This window comes from Mustela erminea, chromosome 1 (genome assembly GCF_009829155.1).
Source record: "Mustela erminea isolate mMusErm1 chromosome 1, mMusErm1.Pri, whole genome shotgun sequence".
NCBI classification, from domain to species: domain Eukaryota; kingdom Metazoa; phylum Chordata; class Mammalia; order Carnivora; family Mustelidae; genus Mustela; species Mustela erminea.
The window spans coordinates 34,274,031-34,290,464 of record NC_045614.1 but is presented as its reverse complement, the minus strand read 5'-3'; the positions used below and the strand labels follow the sequence as shown (position 1 = coordinate 34,290,464).

General features: G+C 39.3%; 1 protein-coding gene across 3 annotated transcripts in view; it reads right to left on the bottom strand.

Annotated features, from left to right (window-relative positions):
• Positions 1–16,434, bottom strand: part of SLC25A26 (solute carrier family 25 member 26) — a 127,567-nt gene that overhangs the window by 76,604 nt on the left and 34,529 nt on the right. Inside the window, exon 5 of one of the 3 annotated variants that reach the window (XM_032324581.1) lies at positions 15,540–15,587. The exons of the other annotated variants lie outside the window; for them this stretch is intronic. Coding sequence (XP_032180472.1) covers positions 15,540–15,587 — 48 coding nt within the window. The remainder of the gene's footprint in view (positions 1–15,539; positions 15,588–16,434) is intronic. 3 annotated transcript variants of the gene reach the window in all.

The window sequence follows — 16,434 nt, the reverse complement described above, 5'->3', positions numbered from 1 at the left end:
ACATAAGACTGCAAGCCAGCAAATTCAGAGAAAAATGACAGTGTTAGGAAAATCATCATTTTGCAATCACCAACGTAATAAACACTTCAGGCAAGAAGCATCCACAGATGTTATAAGTATTGGGTGAAAGATTATTGGGGAACAGGATAATCACATAGTCTCAAAACATTACCCCACAGATTACTTCCTAGGAAAAAAAGAGAACTGAAACTTCAGAGTGCAAAAAACTAGAGCACACCAACTTAACGAAATGGCTAAACTTGGCTTCACCAAGCCGGGGACAGCATGTGTCTTGTCATACAATGCAAGCTGAAGCCCTGATGCCATCCACGCAGTATTCAAGCACACACACAAATTTTTCAACCAGAGCCTCATCACGAGGAAATGAGACAACCCAGCTTATGGGCTGTTCATAGAACTCTGCACTCACGTCAACATCAAGCGGGGAGGAAAAAAAGTTTGGGGAAACCTAACAACCAAATACAGTGTGCCATCCTTTATCAGATACTAGAGAAAAAAAGTTATAAACTTTTTATTATTGGGACAACAGTGAATACTATAAAACTCACTCACTATACATTAGGTAATTAATTAATTAGATAATTAACATACTAATGTTAAATTTCTTGGGTATAATGGTATGATAGTTAAAAGAAGCATAACAAGGAACACCTGGGTGGCTCATTGAACTCTCGATTTTGGCTTCAGGTCATGATCTGAGAGTTGTGGAGATCAATCCCAGCATTGGGCTCAGTGGGAAGTCTGCTTGAGATTCTCTCTCTCTCCCCCTACCCCTCACCCAACTCAAATACATAAATTTTTTTAAAAAAGAGAAGCATATCTCTATTGTTTTTTTTTTTTTTTTTTTAATAGGGGCAGAGGGGGAGGGAGAGGGAATCTTAGAGGGCTCCACACTCAGTATGGAACACAACATGGGCTCGTTCTCACAACCCTGAGATCAATCATGACTCCATTTTTAGGAGACATATAAGAAATATTTAATGATGAAGTATCAGCTATCTGCTACCCACTTAAAATGTTTCAGGAAAAAAATAGAAAAAGAAGGCTACAGCAGATAAGGCAAAGTGTTCATCACTGAAGCCTGGAGAAAGAAGATCTACTTTTTTTTTTTTTTAAACATTTAATTTATTTATTTGACAGAGAACACAAGTAGGCAGAGAGGCAGGCAGAGAGAGAGGAGGAAGCAAGCTCCCTGCTGAGCAGAGAGCCCAATGTGGGACTCGATCCCAGGACCCTGAGATCATGACCTGAGCTGAAGGCAGAGGCTTAACCCACTGAGCCACCCAGGCGCCCCGAAAGAAGATCTACTTTAACCTTTCTCTAAATTGTAATTTTTCAAAAGAAAAAGTGGGAGAAGAAGAAAAGAAAAAGGTGCTACCACTCACTTTAAAACCTACTCATTCGTACTCCCAACAAAGAAAAGGAAATATATACATTAAGAAAAAAGTCTAAGTGTTTAAAGAATTCAGCCCAACTCTGCCATCTAAGAACTGTGTTATTTAATATAGACCAGGTTACTTACACCACTGAGTATCTGTTTTCCCAGTGGTATTAAATAGGCAAATATCTGTTAGTTCATAAAATGGCTTATGAGATACTAACAACTCACTACTTACCAAGAGGTTACTATACTTGTACCAGGCCCTTTGTTTTCATGTTCTCATTTGGTCAAAACTAGTCCAAAATTTAGTAGTTGAGATGTATTATCTACACAACATATAATTTTTTTTTCAAATTCATATTCAATGTCTGTAGGGATGAAGAAAAGAACCTTTGTAAACAACTGTGTGAACCAACAGATAATTGGCAAAGAGTGTAACTTTCATAAGATCTTGGTTGCTCAACAGAAGACATATCACAACTCTAAGCACAGACATTACCGATATCTTCTAACAGGCCAAAGACATACTTAATTTACCCTATAAAGAGTAATAAACTTCATTCCAAAGTGATTTTTTTAAAAGACTTATTTATCTGAGGGAGTGTGTGATAGAGCATGTGTACACCTAAGTGGGGAGGGGGCGGAGGGAGAAAATCGTCAAGCAGACTCCCCGCTGAACCCAGAGCCCCATGTGGACCTGGATTCCATGACCCATGAGATCACAACCTGAGCCAAAACCACGAGTTGGACAATTAATCAACTGACTGACCCTGGAGCCCCTCCAAAGTGATTTTTAACTTGGTTAGTATTCCATTCTCCCAAACAGAAATATGGAATAATTCACATGTTGGGGAAGATCCCCAACATGTGGATCAAGGCAAAGCGAGCTTTATTAGAATACTTGGTATCGGATAAAAATACATTATATGTTTATAAAAAAATTTTTTTTAAATAAATAAAAATAAGCAACTTAAAAAAAAAAATACTTGGTATCAATTTAAAAGGCTCCTACACCAAACATAATCACTTACTTCCGAAATATAATTAGGATACATACTAAACTGATGAGATCAAAATACTTCTCTAAGAATCCTAGTTCAATGACATAATTCCTTTCTACTTAAAAAAAATAATAATAATCCAGGAAATACACCTGACACCAAAGAATCATTATGAATGGTTATCACCAAATGTTGTTAGTAAATACCTTTGTAAATTTTATTAGGCACTAATAAATAGTTACTAAAAGGTAGTTATATGACAAAAAAAATTCAGGATAAAATAAAGGCCTTAAACAAATGAACTATATCCCGGATTCATTATGCTTTTCATTAAATGAGGACAGTTAAGGCACTAGAGATGTAAGCTTGTCAGAGGGAGAGCTGTGGTAGAACCCAAGCAGGCTGGCTGCAAAGCCCAAACCCAGAACCACTATGCTCTAACCCCCTGAGGGAGCAGCAAATCCAACCCAGGAAGGCAGTGCAAAGTCCAGACACCGTGAGTGACTACACCAGGTGAGCGCAGAATGATAGAAGATTCCAAGCTTCCAAAGGGAAAAAGTCAGTACAAGAAACAAAATGATTTTGAGGTTGTCCCACTTCAATATTTGAAAAAGGTAAAAAAAAAAATGCATACCCCCACCAAAAAAATAAAAATTAGAAACCTTAAAGAGAAAAACCAAAAGTCCATGCCCCAAAATGTTCAGCAAATTAAAATAGGAGATAAACTTTAGCAACTGGGGCACCTGGTTTGTTCAGTCATTAAGCCTCTGCCTTCAGCTCAGGTCATGGTCCCAGGGCTCTGGGATCGAGCCTCGAATCGGGCTCCCTGCTCAGTGGGAAGCCTGCTTCTCCCTCTCCAGCTCTACCTGCTTGTGTTCCCTCACTCACTCTGTCTCTGTCAAAAAAAAAAAAAAAAAAAAAAAAACATTAAAAAAAAAAAAAAAACTTTAGCAACTGATGGAGTGCAAGAAGTCAAGTCTATTTGAAATGTCTTTCCGAGTGACACAAAACCAATACTAAAGGAAATGCAGGCACGCCTGGGTGGCTCAGTTGGTTAAGTGTCTGCCTTTGGCTCAGATCATGATCCTAGGGTCCTGGGCTCAAGCCCTGTATCGGGCTCCCTGCTCAAGGGGGAGTCTACTTCTCCCTTTGGCTCTCCCCTCCTCCTCCTCCTCCTCCTCCTCCCTCTCCCCTGCTTGCTCTCACTCAAATAAATAAAATTTTTTAAAAAATTAAAAAAAAAAAAAAAAGGAAATGCCGTTGACCCTTCAACAACACAGGTTTAAACTGCACGGGTCCCACTTACATGCAATTTTTTAAAATATACATAAATACAGTAAAGTACTTTATAAGTACTTTCTCTACCTTCCGATTTTCTTAACACTTGCTCTTCTCTAGCTTACTTCCTTAAAAAGTGTAATATATAAAACATGTAATAAATAAGATATGTGTTATCAGTAAGGCTCCTGGCCAACAGCAGGCTATCAGTAGTTGAGTTTTGGGAGAGTCTAAAGTTATATATACAATTTCCACTGCACAGGGCAACAGCACTCTTAATACCCACACTCGTCTGAAGGTCAACTATACAAATCCAGCACACTACTTGGCCAGGTGATCTTTCCTGAAGTCTCAAATAATACTAAGCATTCCCCATGTTCAACTCTTAAACAATCAATCCAGAAAAAAATCATGGAAGAAGTGACTGTGGATGAAGGACAAGGTGAAACGGCCAGGCAACTTGACCAACTGGAGTAAAGTGCAGCGGGAGGGTCATTCCAGAAAGTGGAATTTGAAAGTCGAAAAGGGTTAGGAGGTAAAAAGAAGTAACAGCCTCAACTCAAACACAAAGTTACAAGACGCTGAAAGTTTATCGGATAAAAAACACAGACACAAATATGTGACTTAAAGTTTCTAAAATAACCAAAGTAATGAAATTTATGGAACCGGAATGCTACAAGGAGGTATGTTTGGGAGGAGCATAAAGCCAGCTAAACCACATATTTCATTCCAAAGAGTCAATAGATTGTATCTAAGGCTGACAAATTAAGAAACAAATGTGTAAACAGATTATTCAGAAATATGGATATAATAAGATGAACTAAGCACAGAAACAGTTTAACACAGAATAGAGGTTATCTCTAGAGAATGAGACTGAAATGGAGATGGAAAGATAGGAGACTTTTTGCTTCTTAGACTATGTTCCATACTGTTGCACTTGTTAACCAATTCCATGTAGTATTACTTGGATAAAAATAAAAAATGAAAACAGAAGTTTTAAGTTTAACTTGTCCTTATTTTAGAAGATCACTTAAAAAATAAAGTATTTCATTCAATGCCTTCTAGCGTTCTTTGTTTTTCAGCTTTCTATCTTTTTAAATAACTTCCAGACATCCATACAAGTCACTAACATAGTACAAGGAGTTCACATATACCCTGCAGCCAGCTTCCTTCCCCTGATGTTAACAACTTAAATAACCAGAATATGATCACTGAAACCAGCTACTAATATTTCAGCTACACTAGTAGCTAAACTCTACACTTTTCCTGAATTCCACCGGTTTTCCTTCCTTCTACTGTTTCTGTTCCGGAGTCCAGTCCAGCATCCCACACTGCACTCATCTGTGTCTCCTGCTACATTTGAAAGTTCCTTCATCTTTATTTTTCAAGATCTTGACAATTTTGTACAAGTCTCTCCATTTCAGCTTGTCTGGTGTTTTCTCAGGATCAGGTTTAGATGATGCATTCTGGGAGGCAGAAGATCACAGCAGAGTTTTGTGCTCTTCTGGGTGCATCATATCGGGGGTGTCGGATGTCAACAGACCTTGTTAGTAATGCTGTTAACTTGGTCACTTGAATGAGGGAGCATCTGTCAAGTTTTTCAACTGTAAATCTGGATACATAATGAGGTATTTTTTAATAAAATGAGGTAATGTGCAGTATTTGCTTCAAAATAATGTACGGAGAGAGGCGGGGTCTGAGTATAGATGAAACAATATTGGCCAAGAGCGGATGCTTGCTGTAGCCTAGTGACGGGCCCACAGAGGTTCATCTTACTCATCAACTTTTGTATATCTTTACATTTTTCCATGACAAAAGTTTTAAAACTTCAAACCCAAATTAAAATCTGTACATACATTTATGCAAAGATAAAACAAATCTATTTATTTAGAAACCTTGGATTTGAAAACACTATTTATGCTTGGATTTTCATTTCTTAATTTGAACTGTTTTTAAAGGTACCAAAGCAATCACCTCAGGAGGAGCTTCCCCAGTTCACGTAAACTGTCTGCCGCCAACATTTAAAACACAGGCGTTGTGTACCCTCTAGTGGTTATTCTGAATACAACTTCTGTATCGTCAAACTCAATTTAAAAAGCCAACTGCTGTCTCACAAAGGAAAAGAAACAGCTCCACTTTCTCCTTCTCCACTCGTCAATAAATTATCTGTTAGTTACTTAGGTAAATACCAAAATCATTTCGATGCCAAAGATGATCAACTCTTTCCCACTACTGTGTTGTTTTCTCAGAACACATGCTGAAGTCCGTGGAAGAAAAGAGGACAGAGTATGAAATCAGTCTAAGCATTTTTAAGCCATCTTCACAAAGACTAGATGAGGGATGTTGAAACCATATTAATTCTAATTTAGAAGCATCTGGTTGTGTTCTACTTATATATATGGTTCCATTTCTATGTTTCAGAATCGTAACCCTCAGAAATTGTGCTCTACTTCAAGACAATAGATTTGTTTCAAATCACTTTATTTTCCTGGTTTACTGAAAAATTCCAAGAGGAATGAACAGTGAATTTATCTGAAAAACATGAGCAGGAAACAGAGTGTAACCAACCCATCAGGCTTTGGATAACGCAGGCATGGCCTCTGCTTCCAGGCCTGCCACATACTCCCTGGCTCAGCTTACTTATCTATAAAACAGACGAGCACCCTAGAGTTTTAGCTGCAGCTTAGGAAAATATATGTGACGTACATGATCAGAATTCAAGTTGTAACTATTAACATCATATAATCCTAAGGTAATGTGCAACCAGGAAGTCAAACACACAATTATTTTTAATATGTTTTCAATCATTTTTATCCTTTAAATGGCTCCCTTTAACCACAATACTTGAAATATATATTAAGATTCCAGATTTTTCTTTCAAACTTAGTTTTCGTAATGTTGTTCCCTAATTTTCCTTATAAGATAATGTTTGCTCAGACATTAAGATATTATACACTACTCAGAATCTCAAGAGTAATTTCTGACCCACAGTGTTCAGTGTATGTAATTTGCCTATGTCTGATGAAGGATTTTCTTCATAAGTACTATCTTTGCTATTTCCTACATCATTTGAAAAAAGTGTTTTAAATACATGAAATATTCAGACAACAACCCTTAATAAGAAATGACAACATCAGAATAAAAGCTTTTATGGAAGGCACAATATACCAGGAAATATGGTAAAAGACAAGAAGAAAATGAACCTCATTTGAAGTGCAGAAAGTTTACATGGCAAAAAACCACTACCTTGCCTGGGAATTAAGTGAGGATTCCACAATTCTTGCCAAATCCAACTTAGTCTGAGCGTCTGCTAGAGATTTTAAATATCTAAGTACTTTAAAACCAGTCTGCTTCTAAGAAGTAAGTATGATTAAGTCACTGATCTGTCCATTAAGTATTTTCTGATGCGCTACATAGCAAGCAGTCTTCTAGGTGCTGAGTTAACAGAAAGTAACCAAACAAACAACAGGCATTTGCCCTCACAATGCATATATTTTTGTTGGGGAGGGAGGCAGATACTAAGTTTATAAATAAGAAAAGATTATTTCAGATAAGGATGCAAAGGTAGGGTACCAAGTGAGGGCTTGGGGTTGGGGCTGGTGCATTTCAGCTAGAGACGTCACAGCAGTCCCCTCAGAAAAGGGACAGGCAAACTACTGCCTGACAGTTAAGAGCTAATCATGCAGACATACAGGATAATACGCACTTATGAGCTACAATCCTTTTGGAGCATCTCAATCAAAGCAGATTCTCTAGGCTTAGTTCTCTAACTTTTCTTTTAAAGTCAGGTAGGCTCCTGGTGCTGAGAACCTATTTTCCCCAAACTCCTAGCACTAGTGTCTACTTAAACGTATAAGAATCAAAGAAACATACTACTAATTTGAAATACTTTCCTCCCTGGAAAAATTTATTTGCATATAAAATGCAAAATGCATAGCTGACCACAGGGATTCAGATCATGGGCTCTGGAGTGCTCAGCTCCCTTCCTTACTTACTGGATCTAAGACTCTGAGTGAACCACAACCTTAACAAACCTCAGTTTTCACAAAATAGGGATGTTTTGGATTATTGGGAGGATTATGTGAAATACTGCATGTGGGGGCATGTGGGTGGCTCAGTTGGTTAAGCATCTGCCTTCAGCTAGGGTCAGGATCACAGAGTCCTGGGATCAAGCCCTGCATCATGCTCCCTAATCAGCACAGAGCCTGCTTCTCCTTCTACCACTCCGCCTACTTATGCACTTGCTCTCTCTCCAATAAATAAAATCTTTTGAAAGAAAGAATGGAAGGAAGAAAGAAAGAAAAACTGTATGTGAAGAACTTAGCACCGCAAATGGAACAGGTTAAGTACTTAGGAAGCTGATTTATATATATTTTTAAGGGAAGTGTCTACCTACACATATCAACAGAAGTATTCTGAGATCTTAACTTTAAAATCAAAACTGTATAAAAAATAAGTAACTTTGAAGTAAACTCTCATTTTCAGAATAATTACAATTCAGAATTACAAAAGGACAACTATGTTTTTTTAAATTAAGAGCTTCCACAATGGTGCCCAAAAAACAAAGGCAGCAAAGAGTAAGAGCAGACATTACAGTTTACAGAACAGAATTAAATGTCCAAAAATTGTGGTCCAGATAAGTGCTCTGGACGTCCTTTAGAGGGAACCCAAGTACAGGATGAAATGGGAGGTATATGATATGGTTTCCTTTCTGAAGACATGGAACTTGAGCTCGGAAAACATGAGTAGCCAGAATATAGCAGACACTGTAGGGTGACTCAGGAACAGCAGTCCCAACCCCGTTTGCCTGGTTTCACCTCCTACACTGAAAAGCTCCCTACACGTAACTTTCCACTCCCCATTCAACTCAGGAAGGCATTAAGACACCTGGCCCAAGAAAGCTCTGTTTTCCAAGTACATAGAATGACAGGCTAGTCCTGCCCTCAGCCCTTCCCCAACCTTCATGCTTGGAAGGGGGCCGTGATGCCTAAAATGGAGCAGCCATTTTATGACCATGAGTAAATGAGCCACAGTATTAAGGTCAACCAAGAAGAATGAAAGAGGCTGTTCCTGTATGCCCTCATCTAACCAGTATACCCAGCCTCAGACTCAGTGACTCCAGATTTCTTATTATAGAGGTAGGGGGAAAAGTCCTTATCTGCACCAGCCAATGTAGTCAGATTTTCTGTTATTTGCAGCTTAAATGCAATCTACACTGACATACAAAGATGAAGAGGATATTTCATACAGGATGAAAAACACAAACAACAACGAGAGAGAGGTCCTACAACGTAATGGCTCATGATGTTACCCCTTAAAAGGAAAAATTAAGAGATCATTACCACCTCTAACCAGCTTTCTTATGTGCATATATGAAGAGTCAGTATACTGCATTTACATCCCAGTAAACCCTATACACAGAGATAACTGGTGTCCCTTCAGGATAGCATGGCCATCGTACAACAATGGAAACAGGCAGCATTTTCCAAACTGCACAGAGCAAAGGAAATGTGTCCAAAGAATGAGCAAAGTAAATAGCAGCTGGTTTCTTGTAAACAAAACATGAGAAAATATGCACTGAAGGGCTGGAGTAATTTTTCTATATTAAGATAATTTTACTAAATTGTTCTTTCTGAAAATGTTTGTTTATTTAAGAGATGATGAAAAACTGCAGGCTGAAATCCTTATTTGAGAAGTAATAATTTTAGGTTCTCATAGACTGAACCATCACTCATTCTTCATAGAATATCTCCACAGTATAGTTATAATAATGTAAATGCAACCAAGGGACTCATTTTATAATCCTCTGTGATTAAAGGGGGTATTTCATTTTCATTTGTTTAATATTCCCATTAAAAATAATGTCCCATTACACATCTACTGAAAGCCTGGACAATAAAACAATGGAAAAATTCCAAAACCAAACCGATTTTTTTTTCTTTTCCCATGAAGCTAACATTATGGAATTTTAACAGATGTTCTGTTTGGTCATAGTTAATAAAATGAATTATGTAGGATTAAAACAGGGTTCAATATGTTTGCTTTGGAGTTTAAGCGAAAAACAATTTCACATTCAAAGTTTGGAAAGATTTATAATCACCTTTTTCCTTTTCAGTGGAATTACTCAGATGTGGAAAATAAGTAAATTATTACAACAATTAATACTTTTCTGATGAAATCAGGCTTATAACAACAATTTTTTTCAAGGTTTAAGAATAATGAAATCTTGGAAAACCATATACTCTTTGTCATTTCATCAGCTATCTAAAGCAAAGGTCTCATATGCAGTGGATCAAAAGGCTGAGCCACCACCCTGCCTAATTCCTGGCCCCTCAGAACAGCCTCAGCACTCTGAAGGGGTCAAGATGTCCAGCAGCATCTGACTAAAAATTAATCAGACTTAAAGAATGGAAAAACCAACAAATTTTTTTTTAAGATTTTATTTGAGAGACAGAGATCACAAGTAGGCAGAGAGGCAGGCAGAGAGAGAGGAGGAAGCAGGCTCCCCGCTGAGCAGAGAGCCCGATGCGGGGCTCAATCCCAGGACCCTGGGATCATGACCTGAGCTGAAGGCAGAGGCTTTAACCCACTGAGCCACCCAGGCGCCCCCCAACAAATATTTCTTGAGTGCTAATTTCGTGGAAGGCATTATGCTACAGCCTGTGCATGCTACAGAGAGGCAAAAATCCAATAGCTCTTTCCGAGGCAAATTCATAGGCATAACTGTATGTAGCCCAAAAGAACTGAAAGGTAAGGACAAACCACAAGAGAAAGAAGGGAATCAAAGAAAACAATTTTACATAAACATACACAGGTACACAGCAGCGACACCAGGAGAAAAAAAGCCTTTCTTATCAGCTAGCACTGTTTTTCTCTTTTTACAGTAATGAAAGCAGACAAAGGCCAAAGGACCTTAAATAAGTAACAGAAGTTCTAGCTATAGTTGCTTCAAAACGTCTTTCCATGGAAAACATTCAACTGTTGCAATCTCAGCGAGAAAGCCTTCCTCTACCTGGGAAATAAATTCCAGTAAATTACCAATGTGACCCAAAAGAGAATAATCAAAAAACTGTTCCTACATATTTATGTTAGTAATTCTGACCAACTCAAACACCAATTAGGGCAACTTTACATTATCACAACCAGTTTGTTGTTTTTCCTACAGAAGTAGCCAGTGAATATGAAATCAGCCACAGGTTACAATTTGTTGACTGAATACAAAATTCCTCTCTACAAGACATTTGGATAAAACGCTCTCCAATCGCAGCCGAGGAGATTTACAAGTAATACCAACAGCTGGCCTCTAACTAAAACACGATTGTTACTCATCACGAAATGGCATTCGGATGTGTGAATACAGACACATCAAGGTGTGTGGCTGGTCAGGGACCTCACAACCTAGAATCGGGTTTCTTCGTCCGAGTCCCCTGGCAGACCCTATTGCTGTTAACACCTCTTTCCTAAGACTGCTGGGAGATTTCACTGAGAACAGTCTATGTGAGGTTTCTAGCGCAGATGGGCAAATGTGGGCTCAGAGAAGTTAAGCAACTTGCCGAGAGCAGAGAGCTGGCTTGGGGCAGAGGTGCCTTTCACACTTAGGTGTTATTTCCTGTCGAAAGCCCTTCAGGTTACTAAGCATACAGAATGCACCCCGTGTGACGGGCTCTGGAAAAAGCCCTTCACATGGATCTCTCCATCTCGTTCACAAAGGGACTTAAACATAATCTAAACAATTGGTTCACAGTAAAGGAGATAAAGCAGATCTTGGATATATGCTCATACGCTCAGGCTCAGATTTACAGCTACGGTGAGATTAGCTTTCCGCTCTCAGATTGCTGGTACCGTTGGTAAGGCAGAGCGGAGGAGCTCCCGCACTCCCGGCCCAAGTGTCCACTGCTGTTTCCGTGCAGCACAATGCGGCCACAGGCATCAAAATTATGAATGCCACACACTGACACCAAGCTCTGTGAGACTGAGCCAAGCTCAATCTCGCTCTGTGTGTTTAACCCAACATCCGCGGCCATGTGTGGAATGACACAAGAACGAGAACACGCTCTGCAGCACGTGCGCAGTGTCGAGCAGCGAGGAGCCGGCTCAGTGACCAGCGGCTCGAGTGCACCGTGGATCTTTATTGAGTGACCAAAAAATCACCTCCAAAATATGCTGGCTAAAGAAACAAACAAGCGGCGAAACACCTAAGACAGGGTATCTCTGCTAAGACACAGTTGAGATTACAGAACATCAAGAGTTTGAGGGGCAAACAACAGAGCTGGGGTAGACGCTGAAGGGCAGTCCTGAGGCTTGATTCCTAAAGGTCCCCATTTCCAGCCACTGCATTAGGGGGAACGCTACTGTCTCAGACAGACAAGAAGTAACCACATGAGAAAAGCTGCCTTTCCCACCTGAGAGTGAGCTTTGCCATCAGTGGTGATGTGCGCGGGGGACTAAAGGGACGGATCTAGGGCTTCGATGAACTTACAGAACAGGCTGAGTGATGCGTTTGGCCTGCCTGATTCTGACTGCGTGTGTCACAGTTTGTAGGGAGACCTGTTTTCACTGAAAGCTGGGCGCACAACTGTGGGGAGAGGGGAGGTCATCCTCACCCGTCTCAGCGCTCTATAGTGGCCACTGTCACCTACCAAAGAGCACCCGGGAGTCATTCACGATCACGATGGCAATATGCTGCCTCTGAGGCAGCTCCAACCACCATCTTACCGTCAGATTTATGCACACAAGAGTCAAATGCCAGTAATTACTTCCCAGATTCTGGGGGACACGTGCCAGGCTCTTCCAAGGCCCTCTCCCATATGCGGGACTCCAGTACCCCGGTAGGCATCCAGCTCTGGGGAGAGGCCCAACCCCTCCTCCAAACGAACACCGCACCTGGCTGAGTGCCTCCCTGCAGCATCCTCACTTGGAGAGAGGGAGAGGGAAATCACTCTTGCCTCTTCTGTGGGCATGAAAATGCCACTGCTAGGGAGCTCGGCGAGGTACGCAGGTGCTTTCACACCCTTGTGCTCTTGCTCGTGACGTTACCACTGCCTGCCTCCTAGACTGTTTCTGACCGCCACTCCAAGAATCAGGTCAACAATTCATCTGCATTAATGCAACAAATACCAACTGAGTATATTCAAGCACTGCTTCCTCTATCATCTCAGCCACGTTTGGTCCTACAGATCACTGTGGCACCGTGACTTGTCTACTCCTAGTCGCTTCCCCTCAAGAATGTGAATCTTTGAGGAAAGAATCATTCTGCATGGTACCCAACACACAGGAGGCACCCTTAAAATGACTGCTAAGTAGAATCTGTGGATAAAGCGCTATTTGCCAAGCTTCACTTATTCTTACTTCTTTTGAAACAACTTGCACTTCTCAGCTTTCCTTCTCTTTAGAAGTCCTTCTAATTCACATACAAGATCGTGAGGCTGCTCTCCACAGAACGTTCAGGACAACGGATGCTCTGAAATCCGTCCAGCTAGGAAAGCAGCTGTGGTTTTGCTCCCCATTTCTATCCTACTCCAGTAACACCACTCCAGCTCGGGGGCTGGCCGCATCTAATTTGGCCAAGATCATGAGACAAAGGAATACTGAAAGGGTGAGGTACAGAGTATAATCCGTTGACCTTGCTTACACTCCGTCCACAATCCACAGCAGCTACAATAATTGAAGTGAACATAAGGGGTAAGCACACGATCTCCACAAACATCAAATGCAGTAAAAAAAAAAAAAAAAAAAAAAAGTGTTGGCATTCACAAAATCTAAAGAACACACACAATCTATCTTATAATGCACAGATTCAAACTTCAATCTCATTCTAATGGGTTACCGCTAGGGAGATAAAGCTTGTTTTAAAGAAAAAATTGTACACAGAATAACCATATAAGTTTCCTGGTGATTCCCACTATGGCTTCAATGTATTTTCTTACTGAAACAATCAAAGAAGCTCTTGGCAAAAAAAATTGGTATTGGTGTCAGAATAATGTAAGAATTGAAACTATTTATAATGTAAAAATTCTGTTTAAAGCAGATGTATCACTTCTTATTTTTCTCATTTTGAAAAGAAGCTATGTTTCATTCAGTGATAATTCTTCTCTCGTTCTATCAGAGAATCTGTACAAAAGCAATACTTCAGCTAAAATCAGTTCTGAAGGATCTTTTATGAATACGTATAATGCAAAAGACCCCAATTAAATTTCCAACGAAGCAATGCCATTTTCAGTAAACAAAGTCATCTCAGTAGGGTCACACTATTTGCAAAAACTGTAGCCTAGAAATTAATTACTAGTATGACATATGTCAAAACAAATTTTTAAAAGACCAGAATGCAGTTGTAACCATGTGTTTTATCTGTTTGTATGCAAAACCAGTATTGCCTGGCATGTAAATATATTCATTTATTCAGCATCTCTCAGAAAAATAAAAAAGGTTCAGTGCCCCCCTGGTTTGCTGTTCCCCAGTGAAATCTGAGTAAATCACACGTTTAGTGAGTCAGAAAATAACTACAGAATGAAGATACAGTGTGGGTGATATTTTTGAGAGACAGAAGTCACCATCACACAAATAAACTAATTTTGAAACATTCAGTTTTCCTTCAAAGGAAGTTTTTCTAAGATCCACATCAACCACACCAGCCTACACTAAAGGCTGTTACCTTGTGGAAATCAAAACTTTAAATAACATGTAACAGTGCTGGTATTTCACAAAAAAGATTGCCATCTATAGTAAAAAAACAAACACACAAGAACTACCTGGGAATAAAATTAGGGATTTCAGACAATTTCAGTGTTCTGCTAATTACAGCAATATTCATTTAAATTAAAAACATTTTTATAAATGCAAATATTTTAGCACCCAGGAATCCAAGTAGAAAAAAGAATACAGAGCAAGGGTATGCAGATTCCCCTTTGTATTTTCTTTAATAGGAAATTAAGTCCTAATCCTTTTCACAACGTATACATAAAGACACATACACACACACACACACACACACACACACACACACACACACATATAAACCCATTCTACCCATTCATTAGATATGTGCGTGTGTGTGTGTGTGTATCAAATCAAATCACATTGTACACTTTAAATACCTTACAAGTTTAGTTGTCAATTATATCTCAATAAAGCTGAAAAAAAATCCTAGGATTTAAACTCTTAAAAAAAAAAATTATATCCCAAACCAGACAAAGACTGTCATAAATCTTGCATAAACCAACTTTTAAACTTCAAAATATTGTCCTCTATGTGAGGCAAAAATTAAGACGTACTTCCTATAGGAAGATCCTGGTATCACTTTGATTTTTCCACTAACAGCAGAAGAAATATCCTGAGTCCCAGACTTTCCTAGTAATCACAAGAAGTGAAGTGGCTGCTGGGGACACACAGAGCGGCGAGCCACCCGCAGGGCCAGCACCCAGTCCCAACGGAATGCTCCAGCTCATCACGCCTTGTTATTGGGAAGACAAGAGTTGACCACACGACACAGACTTTACAGACACTTGTCTCCTCAAGCGCTTCTTTTCATCACTAAGTGTTCGTTAATTCAGTGTATTCTGGTAACTAACTTGGTATCTTACCCTTAGCAGTTGTTTCTTACTATTTCAGCCAAACCAGACATTAGGCCACCCCAGCAACAACCACGCCACAGGCTGGGTGCCGTTCGGACCGGAGAGACTGCTCTTTCAGCAAACCCATTCTGCCCATTCGTTAGATCTAAGAACCAGGATAAAACTAAACAGTATTTCAAAAAGTGATCATAATTTCTCTTAATTTTTTAAAGCAGTTTCTCTGAATAAATTTATTCAACAAAATATGTCATTCTTTTGCACTTCAATACTGGAAACTGAGTGAGTTACCTCTCTTAAAACTGTGCTTTTGTAGCCTCGATATAATCCTTGGACGCCCTGAAACAAACAAAAGGCCAAGAGCTCAGAAAGCTAGAGCAGCAGAGAGTTCTGAATGACATTCTCTAGTCAGAATTTTACCTTTGTAACTTCTCTGAAGTCAGAGTTTTAAAACATTCACAATGACCACAGTTCTGTAAGAGGTTAACGATTATAAATTAAAGCATACAAGGCTCAGGTCAGCTCCCTTTAAAATAGGAATATCTCTAAAATAATCAAATGCACTACCTCAGTTGTTTTCAACATTTCTGCTTGAAAAATAATACTGAGATGTTTTAAATAAATACATTTCCAAAAGCAAAGGCATACATAATGCCAATCATCCCTTCACATAAAAACATAATTATATTTCATAGTTTCAATCAGAAGACATCAGAAATTCACTAATAATCCCTCCACATCACTGTGGACAAGTCTCTGGACAAGCCGTGACTTACTTAACTGTCCACATGATTCACAGCAGGGTCCCTCGACTCGACTGTACTGATTTCATGATCCTATGATGATTAAATACTCAGTACCTCCTCACCAAAGTGACAAAGGGACCATTAAGAAGAATAACTTTTCTAAAACCTAGACTCACTGAAAATTTCCATGTGACTGAGAACTATTTGTTTGTTTTTTTAAAAAGGCTTCTGTAAAAATTACAAGAAAAGCAGCTCAATGGTCCCTTCCAACAGGGCCAGCAAGACTGACTTCTAGCCCATAATGTAACATTAACAAGGAAAAAAATAACTTTAATATAAATTTTATGATGCTAGTCCCTATGTCCATTACTACACTTCTCTTCCATAGGTCCTCAAGTTCTGTAGTAACATTTTAATATATCTTTATTCACTTCACATTT